Source organism: Punica granatum, chromosome 4 (assembly GCF_007655135.1).
Source record: "Punica granatum isolate Tunisia-2019 chromosome 4, ASM765513v2, whole genome shotgun sequence".
Lineage (NCBI taxonomy): Eukaryota > Viridiplantae > Streptophyta > Magnoliopsida > Myrtales > Lythraceae > Punica > Punica granatum.
In genome coordinates, this window is record NC_045130.1 from 11,033,306 (window position 1) to 11,054,532 (window position 21,227).

A 21,227-nucleotide genomic window follows, 5' to 3' on the forward strand; every position below is an offset into this window, starting at 1 on the left:
TACGAGAATGAATACTATCAAATAAATTCTATGAAAAGTAAGGGATTCGATATACCGCGTGGCGTGTATCACTGACAAATAGTTGTAAAATATATCAGCACGGACGATATCAAATATGTGACAAACTGTTATTTAGTAAAAATACTATTTTTTTTGTTAAGTCTTGTGATAGAATTCCACATTATATATCCGTGTTACACAGAAGATTTTCTCGAGAAGAAGAACTCTTTAGCAAACCAAAACCGAGAATAAAAGATCAAGACAGGGGCAAAACCGGAATAGTATGAACAAAACAGTAACCCCAGAGACCGCCCTCCCCTGCCCTTCTTCTTCCTCTTCCTCTTCTTCTCCCCCACGCTTGAGAAGAGAACAGAACGCACCCCATTAGATCAAACAACAAACTCTCTCTCTCTCTCTCTCTCTCTCTATCTGCTTGCTTGCCACCATTGAGGGGCCTCATCTATCAGCCTGTTCCCTCTCTTGCTCTTCAATCTCTTGCTTGAGGTAAACCTTCTGGGTCTTTGTCCTTGTCCTGAGAGAGCGATCAAGAAAGAAGATCAAGATCATACAGCCCGCCATGGCTGATCGGTTCTAAACGAGTGGGAAGACCCACGAAAACCAACTCCCTTGATCATCAATGGTGTTTCAATCAATCTCAGAGTCCGAGCCTCCTGCTAGGACCGTTCAGTCCGTTCCTATGGCCTCGATCGTCTCTGCCAAGTCTCATCAGCCCCTGCACAACTTCTCCCTCACCGACCTCAAGTGGTCCCAAGCCCACCACCGCTTTTGTCGCCAGCCGGCTGAGTCCGGGCACCACTCCCCCCCCTGTGATTCTGCCTCCCAGGTCCTCAACTGTGCCCCTTCCAGTTCATCCCGGAATGCGGTTGAGGCTCGGGATGTGAAAGTCAAGGACGACCCGGCCGTGATTGTGGGGAACGGAAGATCGTCGAAGATCCTTCTCCGGTTTCGCGCGAGGGAGAAGCCGAGACAATCTGCTGCTGAGGCGGAGGCGGAGGAGGAGGCGGAGGAGGAGGAGGCTGCAGTGGCTCTGGGGAAAGCCCTGGCCGGCCCAGCGGAACCCGAGGGACTGACGTCGAAGGTGTGGAATCTGAGGCCGAGGAAGCAGATAACTAAGAAGTCCAGCACGAGCCAAATCACTGCGCCGGAGATGATCGGCGGCCTGGTGGAGGTAGCCCGGGTGAGGACTGGGGGAGCAGAGGTTGAGACGGCGGGTGCGGAGGAGAGGAAGTTGAAGGTCATCGTCCCTCTGACGAAGGAGGAGATCCAGGCGGACTTTCTCGCCATGACTGGGTCGAGGCCCCCGAGGAGGCCGAAGAAACGGCCGAGGACTGTCCAGCGAGCGCTCGACTACGTCTTCCCGGGGCTGTGGCTGTCCACCATCACCCCCGACTCTTACAAGGTTGTCGACAAACCTCCAAAGGTACTGATTTTGAAGCCTTAATCGATTCTTTCATGAATAGGTCGCTTTAATTTTTCCGGCCACCAAAAAAAAAAAAAAAGCAGTTTCCTTCTTGAATTGGAATTATTTTTCCATTAAAACTTGAGGATCAGTTTTAATGACCCATAATATTTTTTTTTGTTTAAAACAAACTTTAATTAAAAATTTACAGTCTTTCAAGGGGGGTAAAAAAAAAAAAGGGATATTGTCTTCCGGTCTTTGCTCTGTTTCTTACCGACGGAACAGTGTATAAAGGTTAGGAGGACATTGGAGAACTTCAGAAGAGGCGTGTAAACTATATATTGATTCGATAACTTTGTGCAGTTAAGATCTTTATGCGCGAGTGTGCCGAAGATCTCAATCTGATAAATTGGACTGGAATCAAAGCCGACGATGGAAATTGAATGGTTGCTTTGCTTGCAGGGTTAAAAGATCGAATGTCGTAGTGTAATGGTATCTTCCGGGGAATTCTGTTGCGTCTTTCGACGCCTAAAGCCGACTCCGCCGGAACTTTTGTGAATATGGGAAGGAAGGAAGGTAGGAAGGAAGAGGAGATTGCCTGCCAATGTACAGATGAGATCGAGAATTAGGTTTAGATTAGATTAGATTGGAATTGGAATTGGAATTGGAATCCTGTCGATCAGATTTCTTATTTCTGCCAGCCTTTCTTTTTATTTTATTTTCTCTTCTCTTTTTTTTTTTTTTAATTTTAAATTGGCAGTGAAAAGAGAGACGAAAGTCAATTGGTAAAGGCGCAGTAGAAATTGGGTGCTGGGCTTGTTAGTTATTTCTGCATTTATTTGCTCGCTCATGTTCTCATCCCATAAATGCATGCAATTTCCTCCCCGGGTTTGTTTTATTGCAGGGAAAAAATATATATATATATATATATATATTGAAACAAACAACGCGTCATGTAATTTTCCTTTTATATAAAAGATTAGTAACCTATTGAGGAATTGAGAGATAATAATCCATCTCAACGAAGCCATTCGTTTCGGCTATTTCTAAATTTCGTCGAAAGGTTTATGTCTCATGAGACAACCCTTAGCCTCGAGCTCGAAGTATGGATTTCTAAAAGCGCATATGAAGAGTTCGCCCCAAGATAATCTTCAATGATAGAATTTATGTCCTACAAGGAGCCTGTGCCCTTTCACCCAAGATAATTTTCAATGATAAGATTCACAGGAGGAAAAAGTTTTCATGTGAAGATAGAATTTTCAATATTCTAATAAACCAAATAATTTCAAAGAAATAAATATATTTTCTATAGGATTTTACCATCTAATTTGGAAATTTCAATCCTCGACTTTCCCTCTTAACGCTGCATCCTTCCTTTCCATCGATATCACGAGAATCTTTAATTTCTTCTGTCTATATATCTATTTTCGGAATGCCTGCTTAATTAGGTTTAGTAATTTTTCAATAAAAAAAAGACCAAGTGGAAAGAATATATTTTCGTATTTCAATTGGAGAAATTAAAATAAGGATGACGCCAAATTTTTTTTTTGTTTACGGATTGTTTAGATTTGGTCAATGATCGAAGATGCTACGTTTTATTACACCTGTCCTTGAAGACGTCACAAGTCATTCATCCTTCGTCCCCAGCAAGCATTGTCGTCTATATCTTTTTTGAAAATAGAACCCTCTTGATTCCATAATTAGACGATCTCTGAGACTTGCAATTGGCCTTCGAGACGGGTGGTAGAATTATTCCCAGTGCAGCGAAAACTTATTCAATTTTTCGTAAAAAAAAAAGAAAAGTCTATCTCTTTCGATTTCTCACTATCCAATTTTCATTGGACTTATATGAACTTGAACCCATTTATACTTAAAATTTCAAACTGATAAGTGATGATATATAAATCTCGTATAAACCCATACTTGTTCTTTTATTTTTTCAATGTGTGTTTAATTCCCCACACCTGTCATCATGTGTAACATATAATCTATTTTTGTCTATATGTTGTTACATGCCCTTAAACACCAGTTCTCAACAATTGAATTCGAGTCGGGTTCATCTTCCGTGCTCGGGCAATGTGGCACTAACACGAGGCACATTCTTGACTGCATTCGGACATATTGGGTCTAGCGTGGTGTAGGTAAGTACACGCACGTGAGCGCGCATAGGTATAACATGACTCTGATACCATATTAAATTTCCATTAAGCTTATATGGACTTTGACCAATTTCCACTTAAAGGTTCAAATTGATAAGTGGTGATGTACACACCTCATATAAATCCATGATTGTTCTTTTATATTTTCAATGTGGAATTTTAATTTCCAACAATCACGAACGATAACCTATTAAATATTTTCAGTTTAAGTATTTAATATTTCAATTTAAGTGTTTAATATTTTTACAACTTATACTTAATACAAATATTTATCATTTTCACATTCAATTCAAATGTTTAATACTTTGTACATTCTATTACAAATTTTTAAAAATTACTTTATATATATAGAAAAGGAGAAGTTCGATCGTGTGTTTTCACATTTCGGTGTTTTCGCATTTGTGCTTTTTCGGACCAAATTTTATTCCATATGTAATTTCTGCGGAAAAAAAAAACTCCTTTCCACAATTTGAGTTCTGAATTATGCCCTTTCATTTTCCAGTTCCAAATTTGAGACCCTTAGCCAGAAACTTCTTCTCTTTCTATCGCACACGTTCATATCCCGACATATTTTTCCTTATAACGCCCAAATGTTCCAAACATGCTTCCCGCTTTATCAAGTGTGGGCACTCGCCAGTTCCAACTGTGCTCTCCTCTCTCCCAGCCTCCGCCCTCACTGACGGTTCCACCCCCTACAGTACTCTTTTTTCTTCCTTCTGCGATTTCTCTCTGTCGATTGAGAATGTTTTCATGTTGCCACAAGGCTCCGCTAGAGATTGCAACACTCACAGGCAAGAGGACTGATGGCGGTGGCATATTAGCTTGCGACAATTGTGGGAGAGACTGCCATATGAGGGCTAGATGTTGGCGAATTGTCAATTATCCACAGACATGAAAGCAAAAAAGAAGGTGTTGGACCCTTGATTATATTTGTCACGACAATAAGAGAGAAAAGTTCAAAAACAAGATCTGAGACTGAGAGTTTCTGGTGAAGACAAAATATGTCTTTCTGTATTCTGTTTTTCGGATCTGTACATTTCGCCACAGGTTATATGAGTATATATAAACTCAACCTTAGCAGTGAAGCAATGAGAAAGCAACACCAAAAGTCAATACTTAGAACTTAGTCTAGATAAGCCCCAAAAGCTAATCATCACAGTTAAGACCAAAATACCAAAACCCAAAAACTTGGTTTACATATCTGTCAACAGCCTCCCTTAAACCGAGCTTTTCTTAACCATACCAATCATCCTCTTCAGCTTAAAAAGAGTGTCCGCTTTCAACGGTTTCGTGAACATGTCAGCAACTTGATCTTCAGACTTGCAAAACTCAAGCACAATCTCTCCAGACTTTACCAAAGCTCTAATGAAGTGATACTTAATATCGATGTGCTTGCTCCTCCCATGAAACACGGGATTTTTTGCTAAAGCAATTGCTGACTTATTGTCACACTTGATCACGGTTGGCTTCATCTGCTCAAGCTGTAACTCCCTGAGTAACTGACGCAGCCAAATTGCTTGAGTAGCACAGTAAGCTGCGGCTATGTACTCCGCCTCAGCTGTGGATAAGGCCACCACCTGCTGCTTCTTCGAGGACCATGAAAAAGCTCCATTCCCCAAGGAGAAAACATAACCAGAAGTACTCTTCCTTTCTCCAACATCACCTCCCCAATCACTATCAGTGAATCCCATAAGTTGAAAATCATTAGACGAAGAATAAAATACACCTTCATCCAAGGTACCTTTGATATACAGCAAAATCCTCTTCGCCGCTTGTAGGTGTGATTGTTTCGGGGACTCCATAAATCTACTCACCAGCCCAACACTATAGACAAGATCAGGCCTAGTAGAAGTCAAGTACCTTAGACTCCCAACTAGCCTCTTGAAGTATGTGGGATTGACATCGGCACCACTTCCTTCCCTTGTCAACTTCAGCCTCTCCTCCATTGGAGTTTGAATTGGCTTGCAAGTAGCCATCTTGAAACGCTCAAGAATATCCTTGGCATACTTCTGCTGACAAACGAAAATGCCCTTCTCCGATTAAGTGACTTCAAGACCAAGAAAGTAAGACATGAGACCCATATCTGCCATCTCAAACTCACAAGTCATGGCCTTCCTGAAGCTATCAATCATGTCTTGACAATTCCCAGTAAATGTCAGATCATCAACATATAAGCAGACAATGAGCATTTCACCATTTGTACTGACTTTCACATATAAAGCATGCTCGTAAGGACAACGAACAAAGCTATGAGCAAGGAAATAGGAGTCAATTCTGGTGTACCATGCCCTTGGTGCTTGCTTGAGGCCATAGAGAGCTTTCTTCAACCTGTACACCGAGCTTTCTTGTCCTTCGTTGACATAGCCTTCCGGTTGATCCACATACACTTCTTCGTCAAGTATTCCATTAAGGAATGCTGACTTGACATCCATTTGATGTATCTTCCAGCCCCTTTCAGCTGCCAAAGCGATGATTAGACGAATCGTGTCCAGTCTTGCAACCGGAGCAAATACTTCAAAGTAGTCGATCTCGGGTTTTTGCTTGTAACCCTTGACCACAAGACGAGCTTTCAGCCTGTCAACATCCCCATTTGGCTTGTATTTCGTCTTGTAAACCCACTTCACACCAATGGACTTCTTGCCTTCTGGAAGAGGAGTCAACTCCCACGTGTCGTTCTTCTCGATTGCACGTATCTCATCATCCATGGCTTGAATCCACCCTTGATCATGTGAAGCTTCCTGAAATGTCATTGGATCACAATCCGCAAAGAGAGCAAAGTTGACCATCTCCTCATCATATGACTCATCATCTTTAGACAAGACACAATCTTGAAGACGTGCCGGTAAAAGTTGTCGTCGTTGCGGACGTGAAGACGTTTCATCTAAATTAATCTGTGAATTTGCTTCAGAAGTTGTCTCGCCAGATGTTGATTCTTGTCCCGACAATTCACTAGCCCCAGTAGAAGCATGAACTAAAGTCGTTGAAGTTGCCATTGGTTCTGACACTTCACCTGGACTGGTTAGGACATATTCTTCCTCGTCCAGGATGAAATGAAACTTCTCCTCAGCACTCCATCTCCATTCGGCATCCTCATCAAATGTGACGTCACGACTGATAATCACCTTCTTTGTCACCGGGTTAAACAACCGGTAACCCTTGGTCACGTCACTATAACCGAGAAAGATGCATTTCTCGCTCTTATCATCTAGCTTCTTACGAAGCTCATCTGGGACATGGGCATATGCAATACACCCAAACACACGAAGATGATTAACTGAGGGTACTTGACCGCTCCACACCTCCACCGGGGTTTTGAGCTGCTCAAGGCCTTTTGTTGGACATCTGTTTAATAAATACACAACACAAATAACAGCTTCCGCCCAAAAATGCTTGGGCAAATGTTTCGCACGCAACATAGTACGAACCATATGAACAATGGTGCGGTTCTTCCTCTCCGCAACTCCATTTTGTTGAGGTGTATACCTCGCTGTAAGCTGATGTTTGATGCCGTTTTTCTTGAAGAAATTATCTCCCACCAAATACTCTGTTCCACGATCGGTTCGGAGAGTCCGAATTTGGTGACCACTCTCTTTCTCCACATAGGCCTTGAACTCCTTGAAAGCCTCCAGAGTATCAGATTTCTGCTTCAAGAGATAAACCCAAGTTTTCCGACTATAATCATCAATAAAAGTAACAAAATACTTGTAACCTTGATTCGATGGTTCACCGAGAGGTCCACAAAGATCGGAGTGTACTAACTATAATGGCTTCTTAGCTCGCCATGACTGACCCGAAGGGAAGATTCCCTACTCTTCTTCCCAACCACACATGGCTCACATATCTCCTTTGGAGGGAAAATCTCAGGTAGTCCACGCACCATTTTCTTGCCCGATAATAGCTTTAAGCTATCGAAATTCACATGGCCATATCTTTTGTGCCACAACCACGAGTCTTCAACAGAGGCATTAAAACACGAAGCAGAATACTTAATGTACAGAGGAAAAAGACGATTACGAGTCATTTTTACCTTTGCAATCAAGCCTAACTTGCTGTCCCAAATTGTACAATAGCCATCCTTGATCTCCACGTGATAGCCACGCTAAGCTAACTGTCCCATGCTCAAGAGGTTTTCTCGAAGACCCGGAACATAATACACGTCGGAGATGCATTGATCCGACCCATCCTTTGCCTTGATGCTAATTGTCCCCTTCCCCATGATAGGAACCTTCGAATTGTTCCCGAACTTCACCTCCGAGCGGAAACTGCCATCAAGCTTTGAGAATAACTCCTTCACACCACACATGTGATTACTGCACCCTGTGTCCAAGTACCAGACATTTTTCTGGTTCTCCACAGCTACATCACACGTGAACAACAAGGCTTTATCAGTCTCGTCCCCGCTACCACTAGAGCTCGCAATCTTGGCTTGTACATTTGAGCCTCCAGCCTTCTTGTTGCGACACTCGGACTTGAAATGTCCAAACCTTTTGCAGTTGTAACACTGAATATGCGACTTATCCTTTCTCTGCCCAGAACTCTTCTCTTGTTTCCCTTTCTCCCTTTTTCGACTAGAAGAACCCTTCTTCTCAACCTGCAAAGCCAATTGGCTTTGGAAAGCCTCCTCCACAATCTTGATCTTCTCGTTGAATCGCTGCTCGTGAACTTGTAACGAGCCCATCAACTCATCAACCGACGTGGTGGAGAGATCTCGAGACTCCTCAATAGATGTCACGATGTACTCGAACTGCAACGTCAATGTACGGAGAACCTTCTCGACGATCTGTTGATCTCTAATAGTCTCACCGTTAGCTTTCATTTGATTGACAGTAGTCAACATCCGCGAGAAATACTCGGAAATAGACTCGGACTTCTCCTTTTGAAGAAGCTCAAACTGTCGACGTAGGGTTTGTAGTCGAACTTTCTGGACCTTCGCAGCTCCTTTGTATGTCGTGACAAGAGAATCCCACGCCTCCTTCGCCGTTTTCGCATGTGCTACCTTCTGAAAGAAAGTAGAGTCTACCGCTTGAAAGATGTAAAAGAGAGACTTACGATCTTTCTTGCGATTTTCCTTTAGTGTCCTTTGCTCTTCCGCTGTCAAATTTGCCGTTGCCGTTGGCTCCTCGAACCCATCTTCGATGATCTCACTCAGCTCCTGAAATCCGAATAGTACCTCCATCTGGATCTTCCAATGCTCAAAATTCTTCCCGTCAAACCTCGAGATCTGAGGTTGGATAGACCCGACACTAAACCCAGAAGCCATTGATGTCGAATAACCTTCGGAAATGAGCCCTTGACAGTCGCTGAAAGAAGCTTTGATACCAAATGTTGGACCCTTGATTATATTTGTCACGACAATAAGAGAGAAAAGTTCAAAAACAAGATCGGAGACTGAGAGTTTCTGGTGAAGACAAAATATGTCTTTCTGTATTCTGTTTTTCGGATCTGTACATTTCGCCACAGGTTATATGAGTATATATAAACTCAACCTTAGCAGTGAAGCAATGAGAAAGCAACACCAAAAGTCAATACTTAGAACTTAGTCTAGATAAGCCCCAAAAGCTAATCATCACAATTAAGACTAAAATACCAAAACCCAAAAACTTGGTTTACATATCTGTCAACAGAAGGGGAGAAAGGGAACGATGACCTAGTCCTCTGCAATAGCTTGTCAAAGTGATACGAGGAAGCTTCAGTCCTCAGAGTGAAGACCGGGACCAGCGAATAGCACTAGCAGCGGAACTTATGTAATTTGGCCTTCTTCAGACCCTCTTGGCCACGACCGTTCCGCCAATCGGCGGAGGTGGTAATTGCGCTGCATCAGAAAATCGGTGATGCTGACTCCGGCCGCCCAATTCACTAATGGAATGAGCAATATGTCGAACATTTGGTGGGCATAAAATCTGGGCCTTTTATAGATAATTTGGAAAACAAACAATAATTTTAGTCATGTGTTTGCATTTGTTCTCTTTCTTTTGGATCGTTCATTCAGTTTATTCATCGCATAAGTTCTTGTAAATGTTTTGCTGCTATAAATGGGTATTTTCAGCATCCCGATTATCCCATATCCATTCTCCTGATCGCTGTATTGAGACTATACACTTACAGGTTTGGTCCAAAGATTTCTTCAATTTTCTTTCATGTTTCTTATTCCCGCGTATAATGAAATATGGCGACATGATGAACAGGGTTTATATTGCCGCCGACATTGGAGGACTACATACTAGAGAGTTTCTTCGAGAACCAAATGCATACGCTTTGTATGGTTTATGCTACTGGAGTGCTTAATTGAATCCTTAAATTCTTGAGAATTTTATGGCCGGACAGATTATGGTTAAGCAACAACTTTCTCTTATTTTGCTAATCACAAAACAAAGGGATTGTCAAGTCGAAATCTTTGGATGGTTAAATAAGCAACTTTAACCTTTTTTATGTTTGGATGGTGAATTAAACAACTTTAACCTATATTATGTACCATTTTCTGCTATCTGCAACTAGAATGAGTAATTTTAACATCACATCCTGGTCTCCCATTTTTACCTCCAGAGTGAACACACTTGGGCACTTTGCCATTTTCACGATTACAACAAGAGGCAAATCAGGTACAATGAACATACACAAACACATGCATCAATAGAAAGAATATTATTGACTTAAAGATATTTCTTGTGATCAGAAGCTTAATGCACTCCTTAAGGAGGGGCAGCGGTGCTGGCCTAGGAGTACTGAAGCTCGGGCTCTTCCAATTCAAAGCTTAATTCCTTCTTCTATCAGTTTTGCAGCAACAGATATGGTTTGCGAAGACAAATTAAGGTTCATTCTGTCTGAGTTTTGGCAAGATATTAGACCATGTAAGGGTAAGGTAGAGTGGCATAAATTGATATGGTTTGCAGTTCACATCTCCAAGGTCTCATTTTATTAGTTGTCTAGCAATCCACAATACGAAAGACAGATCGAAGCAATGGGGATGTAGCGTTTCCAGTGACATTTGTGAAATGCGTGGGACTGGGGAGGAATCAAGGGATCACATTTTCTTTACATGTCCAACCATTGAAGTTGTTTGGCTAATATTTAAATGAAGAAGAAGTGCATTAGTCTGTCGGTGATTGCAATGAAAAATTGGGTTATGCTTTACGGTTGAAAGGTAAGGAACTGGAAGTTACCATGAAGAAGATGGTTTGGACTTCTTTCCTCCATGTCATATGGAGGGGAGGGAACTTGAGACTCTTTTAAGGCACACGAGTGGAGATTGAAGGGGTTGTTCAATAGATAATAGAGATAGTTCGCATGAAAATTGTCACACTTCCAAGGGTGAACTACAAAACTACTGCTTATTATCTTGCTACTTCAGATCCGATCAGAACAAAGTTGGTGCCAACCAGTTATGGTCAGATCTTGCTAGATCTGACCTAGCTCCGATCAAGTCGTGTCGGCACCGAGTTTCGGGTCGGGCTGGTCTTTCTGGGTCGGGTCGGATCACCATGTCGTTCCGGGCAGGTCGGGTATGCGGCAAGTCCCCACGGAGACGGTGCTGAGGATGTTTCCGGCGGTCGCAGGGCCCTCCCCCTCCTCCTCTCGATCTCGGGTGGGTGCGTGTGGTTGCGGCCTCCCCTCCCCATCGGAGGCCGTGCCCTATCCCTCTCCAGCAGCTCAGTCCCGGTAGTGCAATTGATTATGCTTGCTTCTACGGTTGTAGAGCCCTTCTACAATGATGAAAACAGTGATGAGAGCTCCTAACTTGCGGTGTAGGTAAACAGAGGAGCTCTCCTCCATCACACCCTCCAGTCTATTCAGCCTCTCCCTCATATCCGACCGCGGTTCTTATCTGCGATTTCCCACCTCCTACCCGAGACAGCGTCCTTGCCCTTCACATCAAAGGATTAAACACGGGTCTGATTGATTTACGCTTGCAAAATTCAACCTTTTGTGGTTCTGCCCCCTTTTTTTGTCGTTGATTTATGGCAGATTTCATGTCTCTGAAAATTGTCGCTGGTTTGAACCGATCAAGATAGCCTAGCTGATTCGATTCGACTGTCTTAGTTGATAGTCACTGGTCTGACCCAATCAAAGAAGTTAAGCTCTTTTGGTTTGATTGTTTAGGGATTAGCTATTTAGAGTTTGACTGATTGATTAGATCTACTTGTTGTGATCTATGAATGATTCATGCGCTGAGTACTGATTCAAGACTCATCTTTGCTTGTTTCCACATAGTAGTAGCCTCTATAAGGATTGCATTTGGCTCCGCTTCCCGATATTGATTGGGGTCCATGTAGAGTTAGCTGCAAGAGGTAGGGAGCAGACATAAAGCAACTGAAATGATTTCTGCAACTGTATATTTGTTTTTATTGGATGTGCTTATGTCATATTGTACTTTCCTTTGCAGTGATCCGACGGATCTACTGTATTTTTCGATCCTTGTAATTTTTCTCTTGAACATTTTATCTTTTACTCTTTTTGTCATCAATGGACATCCATTGATTTGCTGAGCCAAAAAAAATGCCGATTAATTAATTCAGCATGCGATTGTGTTATGGAAGAGACGTGTATTTATATTAGGAGTAAGGGGTTATAATCTTCTCTGCATGGGCTTAATACAAGCAAGTGAATGATGCAATATATTTTTTCGGTGTGAACCTTGATATTCGGAAGTCTAATTAGACACTGACTAATCCAGTCGAGCCGAGTCGGCCCACTAAAGAGTAAAACTCTTACAGCATGGATCTTCTGCATTCACAAGGACTCGAACCCGAGACCTTACTTAAGCGGAATAAACACCGAACCGCTCGAACCAATTCACTTTGGTAATGACGCAATATATTAATGGACATCAATTAAATGCAATTACCTTTCTTGACTGATTCTACTCATTGTTCACCGATTCTACAAGTTAGAAATTACTCGACGTTTCAAAGTATATATGCCTCACTTATCTATAGGGAGGCAAACTCGTGTGCCTACGCTCTCGCCAAGATGGGAAAAGACCAGCAAGCTCCTTTACTAATTCTAGATTCAGCTCCTACCTTTATGTCTTCAGTTGTGAGTTTCTAGATGCGGGAGGGACTTAGGTGGTGTTTGGTTTCATAGTAGGATTTTAAAATTAGATTTTGATTTTGATTTTGAGTGGTATAAATGGGGCCCACCCTTTGACTTTGTATGAGTTATGTTGTGGGAAAAAGTGATAAAAATGGGACCCACTCTTTGACTTTGTATGAGTTATTTTGTTTTATAGTGGGTAGAATTAAGTTAGAATTGTGATTCTAAAATACAACTGCGAAACCAAACAGGCCCTATCCTCGTACTGTAGCTGATTGTATCGGCAAGACTATTTAAGTTGCTTAATGAATCCTTCAATTCCCAAAAAATGTGGAGGCTTTGCTCAGAGACAGAGCCCCTTAACGTAATTCTAGTTCAGACTTCGGGTTTTTTAACTCGATCGCGGTGTACTCATTTTTGGACGATGGTTTCCCTTCTGCATATTAATACAATAATTAGAAGATAAAAAAACACCATAATAATTTATTTTGTATAAATTTAAGCAGTAAGACCTTTGCAATTCTCTATGTAGGTATTAACGAGAGAATAAAATTGAAAAATTCTTTTGTAAAACACCCTTGCATGTCAAACGAGAGGTTGTAAGTTCCATTCTCATAGTGTGCTCGACTCGACCTAAGGTTGTCTTTGATTACAATTTAATTAAATAAGTACTTAAAAGTTAGTTACAAATTAGTTATATGGAAAAATAATATATAGGAGAGAAAGAGAGAGATGAAAAATAATGGTTTCATCTACTTAATCATTGAATAAAAAAATTGATGCTCTCTTTCCCTCATATAACATTTTCACCCTTATCATTTCTTTCCTCTTCCTACGTACTTACAAGGACAGGCCGTGCTTAGCCACTAAGCCATGGGGTGAACGTAGAGGCAGGAAACGGGGGCAGAACCTGGTTGATGGGTCAAGTGTTTGCGATCCCCATTCTCTGGTGATAAGGGATTTTGAAATTCCAAATTTACCCTCCCGGAATATGTTGCGCACTTCCCAATTGCATCTCGCCGGACCCCCTCGCCGATATTTAGTGTTTTTGACATAGACAACGGAAATACCATGCTGTGGTTGCACTTCTCCTTGACATCAATATCATGTGCCACGCTAATTTCCTCTTCATAGTCCACTTCCCTGTATATTTCTTGGTCATTTGTTGGATATTCATGTTTATCTGTATCTTCTACAAACTGATCAAAATCCTCCTGCTCTGCCTTTGGGCGCTCTTCGTTGGAATCATTTTCATCGACAGGGTATTGGTAGGATACTGAATTGTCTAGAAAGATCAGATCCAGAAAAAAGCCGACTGTCCTCCCGGTAGGCCTCGAAGTACTCGTGATGCCTGACTGGTTCCTCCCTCAGGATCAGCTTTCCATGATCGTAGTGCCGTGTCAGGACCCAAGGCATTCGTCCCTGCAAGTTTGCAGATCGCGCCAGCAGAGGTATGGGGGGCGGGTATTGATTTCTTTTTGCAGGCCATTCTCGGGCATGGGTCTTCATATGGGCAATCTTCTCTACTCCCTGTACCATGTCCTCTTCGTTGGAGCTCCAGTGAGCTCCGCTCTCGGTTCCAATCATGTCATCCATGGGAAGGGAGAGGATGACCGAGATAAATACGATGAAGAGAGCATCAATGAAGAGAATGACGGCAACGAAGAAGATCTAGATGGGAGCAAGGAATGCTACTGTGATGAAGTCGAAGACGATGATGAGTTGTAACCTGTGATGATGGTGATCATTGATGGCGATGATCATCATGAGCTCCAGCGGTTGCTTCTAGTTCACAAGCTATTTGGGCTTTGAGACCGATCAGTTCAATATTGTCGTTAATACTGGTCTCTTGTTACTGATCCTTTGGATGCTGAGGCAATGGAGATGGGTTTAACGGAGAGGAAACCATTAATTTGGCCTTGCAAACTAAACATCTCGGTTCGGAGTTATATTAGACCTGTCAAATTGGAGAAGATATGAAATTGCTTTAATTCGGGAACTCAATTCGAATAGAACATACAACTGATGTTTCTATCTGATCGATCATGTATATGCTACAGTTAGTATAATAAGGAGTTGTGCAAAGCGTGGTGTTAATTTTTTCGATGTGCACTATGCGGTATTTAGAAGCCTAATTTGCCCTTGACTTATCTAAATTCAAGTTACTCACATGCATATCATGCGCTCGTCCTTTCCACAACGTTTATAATGATAGATGGTCAAATTTCATTAACCACCATATATTACATGCCCTAGCACATTAACATCAATCAACATCGACTCTTGGATACAAACTACAAGAGGCATAGAATAGCAATGGTCGGGGTAGAGCCGGTTTTTGAAGACGCAAAACCAGCCCCGGCCTCTTTGCCCATTGGCTCGACCTGGCCCCTGCCCTGCCATGGGTCCAGCCAAGGGGGCCCATGCCTGCCCTCCACGGGTCGGCTGTGACCGGCCCCGACCCATTCCAACCCACTTCAAAGTGTAACTAAAATAAACCCAAACACAATAAAAATGATTACTGCAGCTGAAGGACAAAATTATAGAGACAAATCCAAAACAAATGGCTCAAATCCAAAGTTTAACATTGACTTCTATAATTCAATACACAACTAGAAGTTAAAACATGTATATATTCAACACTAACTGAATCATCTAGAGAAGCATTGACGAAACCTTTCTTCTATTTCTTCTTCTAGGATTGCGACGAGGATGTGAGGCAAGCCAAGAAAGGCATGGAGATGTCCCGGAACGGAAAAGCTTCCGCTCTCGCGATCGAGGAGGGCCGAACGGCAGGCCAGAACATAGGGCTATTTGAGGTAGAGATTCAAGGCAAGTCCCGCTGCAGTTGGAAGAGAGCGAGTTATATAAGGGTGGAACTTGGGGGGTGTGCGAGGTCAATTTCATTTTTAGGCATTGACGGCATTTTCCTTTCTAGGCATATTTACAGTTCAGACGAAGAAAAGGATGCGAATATGATAGAGGAAACGAATAAGGAGAGATTAGCCCTCGGAATCATAATAAAATGGGACAAAATACGCTTTCCTCCGTCAAAATCTTACTTTTGATACTCCAACCCATCCCTTAATTAATTGATAAATTTGACTTAATAATATATATATATATATATATATTTTTCTCAATATTTAAATAATTTTCACTTTACTATTTTTTTTAAAAGAAAAAGGCTAAGGAAAAGGAAAAGGACCATTACCTGGGGTTACAATGTCTATATTTATATATATTTTCTTTTGGTGTGCATCACTTGGTATTCGAAAGCCCATCGGATTCCGGCTAATTCAAATTCGTGTTTGGCCGGTCTATTAAAGGGTAAAACTTTTTCAGTCGTGAATTTTTTACATTCAAAAGTTCGAATTTGATTCCTTAAGAAAATTATTGATTATACCTAAACCGTGTGAATCAAACCATACGATAGATACTTATTTTACCATGCAAATAGCTTTTTAGTAATTTAATATGTATATATATTATGAGTACAATTTAATATATATATATATATATATATATATATGTATATACACACACATTTATATGTCGTATTTATGTTTGTAATCTATTTCGACAACTATTTTATTAAATTTAGAGCTTGTTTGGTTTGTGAATGAAATTTTAGAATCACAATTCTAATTTAATTCTACCTACAACAAAACAAAATAATTCATACAAATTCAAAGAGTGGGCCCCATTTATACCACTTTTTTCTACAACAAAACAAAATGATTCATACAAAGTCAAAGGGCGAGTCCCATTTATACCACTCTTTTTCAAAATTAAAATCTGATTTTAAAATCTTACTATGAAATCAAACGCAGCAAAAATTTGTCATTCAACCACTAGCAGTGATGGATTCGAAAGGGAGCTGAAAAGGGCAGTCAATCCCCTAAATTCCCATTCTTCCGTAATATTTTTTTGTTTTTGTTTTGGGTACTAATCTTCGGTGAGATTTTTCTTTGGTTGAATATTCTTCTATAAAATTTTGGGTAACATATTGTCTTGATAATTTTCTATTCTTTGCTTCCCAAAGATATCGTCTATACTGAAATATTATAGTAGATTCATTAATGATTGAATCTAAAGTCGGTTCTCATAAGTGGGGTTTTTCGTATTTACATATTTCCATTCAATATCTCCTACTAAGGCTATGTATTTCAATTGTAATTAAAAAAATATTCTTAAATTATTATTATGTATATTTTTTGATTTGCATCCTGTATCTAGAAATCAAAAGGGATCCAACTAATATATTTAATATGTATATTTGTTAGTGTGAGAATTTTAAGAATTTGTAGAGTCGCTTCCCTCTTGATATCACATCACATATTACTGGAATCATAATATATTAAAACGACGGTTCCCTTGAAAGAATCAACATCGGACCATGTCGGGACTAATCACTTTCGATTGATCCAATATACTCGAACAGATAGACTGGCATCTGATAAGGAGGTTTAGTTTAGTGGCCACCGGTACAAATATATATGTACTATTGTAGTTGACCAGGAATTTTTTTTTGGTGAATTGACTAAATTTTTTTTATTTGATTATTACGGTGAGACTTCCTGTATAATCATTCTTTTCGGAGGAAGAAACAAAAGAAAAAAGGACTGAAATGACGTACACGAATTGGTTAGAATTTAGATGCATAAACAGGAATAAGGCTTTGATTCGGCAAAATGATCCATATTTCCTTACTTGCATAGTAAAATCCATTTCAACAGAGATCAACTATGTAATTGTATGCGCACACAACCTAACTACATATTGAATTCGACGAACATATATAAGCTGCAGATTGGATAATGAAATTACCTCTTGTGCATTATGTATTGCCCAGTGTGATCAGCGTATTTGCCATCATTCCATTTTCTGATTGACCCATCGACCGACAACCGAAGCTATCTACCTGTGGTAAAATATCGAAAGGGAAACAGTTGAATTAATGCCCTGGCCGTGGAAGAAGCATAGACAGATATACTCACTGTATATAAATAAGTACAAGCAAAGTCCTGAGAGACATTAGTTTATTTTCTCTATCGGTGATCTCTCACTTCTTTAATGGAGGGAAGGGTTCACTCATGCAAATAACAAAGGGCTGAACGGTAATGTCATGATCTCAGAGGAAATGAAGAAACCCACCTGAAGATCGTCATCAGCTGACAACCACTTTGTCTCTAGCTGTTGTGTGATGCAATGCTGTGCAAAATCATATGGCAATAACGTCAAGACTCATGCAATTACCACCAAGCTTGTATTTATGGATTCTATACTCACAATGTAATTATTTCTTTAGATTATCAAACCAAGGATGAGGGATACTTATATAAGTTGACCACCAGCATGGATTAGTTCAAGTAGTTCAACACATATTCTTCCTAAATAAAGTCTTAAATTCGAGTATCGTGAATGAAAAAAATTCACGATGTTCATACGTGGATTGACCCGCCTTGAACCTAAAATAATCCATATCTAATATCAAGTGAAACGCATCGAAAAGAAGAGCCCTAGCATGTATCTACTAGATAATTTTCCCATGGATTTTCTTGGATAAGAAAGAGGAGTTCCAATGGGTCTAAATTAATAGAGGGACCGAGAAAAGAAAATAACCACCTTTGAATTTTCAAATGGTCTGGTAAGTGCATGATTGGGACCATCGTTATTGAGAAGTTTAATTATTAGAATGGTTAATTCAATCATTTTATAGATTAAGATTATTTTTTTGTTGATTATTTGATGGAGTAGGATGATGAATCCCACCATCTATATATAGGATTTTTTTATTGATTATTTGATGTGGAATCCCAGTACTCGACACCAATCTCACGTGGAAACATTTTCTCTTTCACCCTTGTCCTCAAATGCCACGTGCCTTAAAATACTTTCCCCTTAACAATTAATTAACCACGAGGTGGGTAAATTCTGAAGTTGTCGCACATCTATATGTTTGTGAAGTTTGTCCTTCACAGTCGGACAGGAGAGACTACCATTAGGCACATTTCTCGATAGAACTTTGGACTGGTTTGAGTCCACACATGAACGAGTGAAATCTACTGATACCGTGTTTAATCTTCATTTTGCCTATAAATAGTGATTGGACTCCTACAAGTCCCCAGTGCACCAGTAGCGCGTGTCTCAAACAATTTTCCCATTGATTATCGTATTGATAGCCTGCAGCATGTGAAAATGATAATACGTTTACAGACATAATGCATTAATGAATGTACATACAACATGCAAATAAATATTTTTTATAAAATTACAATGCCGTCAACAGAATTTGTTTGGTTCTTGTACCTGTGGCATCCATATTTGGTGCCAGGTCCTTCCCTTTTTAACTATTTATTATTGTTTCATCCTTTTCTATTGATTCAAATGTTTTCGATAATGCAATTCTTTTTCTCTACTTGATTAATTATAGGAGATATTCATCGGCCTGAATAAGGAATATTAAAGGAGAGGAAAACAAATGAATATGAAAGGTTCCTCTTTTATAGTTATTGTACTAGATCCAAAAGCCTCCCTATGTAATAAAAAAAATTCCTCTTATATTAAATTGACAAATGATAAAAAAGATGAGAGTGGATGTTTTAAACATGTGTCCTCCATATAATTGAAAAAATTAAAAACTCATTGAAGGGTGATGCTATCATGGTTGGTTGTAAAAACAACCACTATAGTTGTTCTTTTTTGGCCGTCCGATCTCTTTATATAAGATCCTAGCCACACACGTATCCTATGGCTTTTTAGTTTAAAATTCACCAATGATAGTTTGTCGATGGATATATTCGACCACGCATCTTCTTGTCGACAATTGATCTTGCTTGAGAACGAGCTAGATACTCTTCAATATTAATCCAAATCAAAATGCACCAATTCAACCAAATAATAAACAAATAGTAATAAAAAATAAAAAGAAATAACAAAAAACACCACTTCTAAAAATACCGGGATTACCGAGGGGCAGATCCCTCGGTAAATCGGGCTTCAGTAATGACGTGGGGACCATAGACCCCGATTTTTTTTTATTTTATGTATTTTTATTGAAAAATTTTCAAATTGTATATCTTCATTAATGACGTGGCGCACTATGATTGGTGCCACATGGCAAAAGTAAGACATAATATCTGCCATGTCAGCTATAGCTGATGGCGTCAAGTGCGAGATGATAAAATGCATTATATAGAAATGATTTTGAAACTTCCTATACTTACAAGTAGCAGAAAAGATTTTTTAGTCTAATGTCTAACGATATAGAAACTTTTTGGACCATCGATACAAATAATCATATGTTAATATCCATATATATTTTTTCAAAAACTCAAAATTTTATATATTCAAATTAATTAATTTCATATTTACTATAAATATTTAACGCTTTCAATCCTAAATTTAATTAATTTTATATTTAACTTACTATATAATATTCTCTTCAAGAAATATAATTCATATTTGATATATATCTCTACAATTATTATTGTAAAACAAATATTAATTTTCTCATTTGATATAATATATTTTTTTAACTTTTTATTAGACAAATTTATACTTATTAATTTACCGAGGGATTTCCCCTCGGTAAACCTCGGTAATATTACCGAGGGATTTTTTTAAAATTTTATCTAGGGAAAAATCCCTCTATAATATTGCTAAGGGATTTTTTCCTTAGTAAATTATTTTTTAAAAATAAATTATTTTAATTTTACCGAGGGATTTTTCTCTCAGTAATCCCTCGATAAATTATTCTTTAAAAAAAGTTATTTTTAATTTTTTTAATTTTATCGAGGGAATAATTACCAAGGGAAAATCCCTTGGTAATTCCTTGAAAATTTTTCTGAGGGATTTCTGAGAGATTACCGTGGGAATTTTATTGAGGTACGCACCAAATATCGATTTTATTTATGAAGAAACAATGCAACCAAACCTCACTCGACGTACACCCAATTTATATTATCCTTGACATTGCTATTTCGAATAACATAGCCAAAAAGTGGTGGTACTACTGAAAGATTCAATGCAAGATGGGACAGATGCGTGAGGTGGATTTGATAGATATCTATCGTAAAGCTTCTAAAGTAAATGTTTATTCTCTCATCATCTTATAAGCTTAGTTTGCTATATGCATTCGTTGATTCGTGGCATACGATCCCCGATTGAGAGCAATGTTGAGAGGATGATTTTCCAATAAATATGAGTATGAGGCGACAATTAAATTAACATGGGATTGCCTTGAAATTCCATCTCGAGTCCGATCACCAAACTTAATTTCTAACAGATAAGTCAATCATATGAATATCGTGAATACTAAAATTGACACATGGATCGCTTAATATAATAAGTAAAAAGATGTTTGTACACCTCCAATGGTGCTCGGGGAATTGCTACAATCTGAGAACGGGTATTTGTGTTCCTCCGTTGTGTGGCTTCCAAACCTGCAGAAGGGAAGATCGGGGATGTCACCGATTTCAATCTCCGATGCCTAAGAAAACCAGAGAAGATAACCTTCTGGCCGTAATTGACAAAGGCCCATTTTGAATCGGCCCAAAATTGAATGGACCCGCTGAAATAACTGGGCCCATTATTCACCAGTCTTTTAACGAGGA

The 21,227-nt window shown here is 39.6% G+C and overlaps 1 protein-coding gene across 2 annotated transcripts; it reads left to right on the plus strand.

Annotated features, from left to right (window-relative positions):
- Positions 1-258: 258 nt before the first annotated feature.
- LOC116202221 lies at positions 259-2,318 on the plus strand. 2 transcript variants are annotated; one of them, XM_031533676.1, is made up of 2 exons: positions 259-1,441; positions 1,784-2,318. In XM_031533676.1, exons 1-2 carry the CDS (start codon positions 638-640, stop codon positions 1,823-1,825), a joined length of 846 nt encoding a protein of 281 aa, XP_031389536.1. In that variant the 5' UTR covers positions 259-637; the 3' UTR covers positions 1,826-2,318. The 2 variants fall into 2 exon arrangements, with proteins under 2 accessions (XP_031389536.1, XP_031389537.1); XM_031533677.1 differs by having other exon boundaries at positions 269-1,441; positions 1,883-2,318.
- The last annotated feature ends 18,909 nt before the right edge of the window (positions 2,319-21,227 follow it).

Excerpts from the sequence above, each read along its gene's own strand:
- LOC116202221 (XM_031533676.1), top strand. The coding sequence starts at position 638 with ATGGTGTTTCAATCAATCTCAGAGTCCGAGCCTCCTGCTAGGACCGTT. Across the intron at positions 1,442-1,783 it reads TTGTCGACAAACCTCCAAAG|TTAAGATCTTTATGCGCGAG; the intron begins GTACTGATTTTG and ends AACTTTGTGCAG.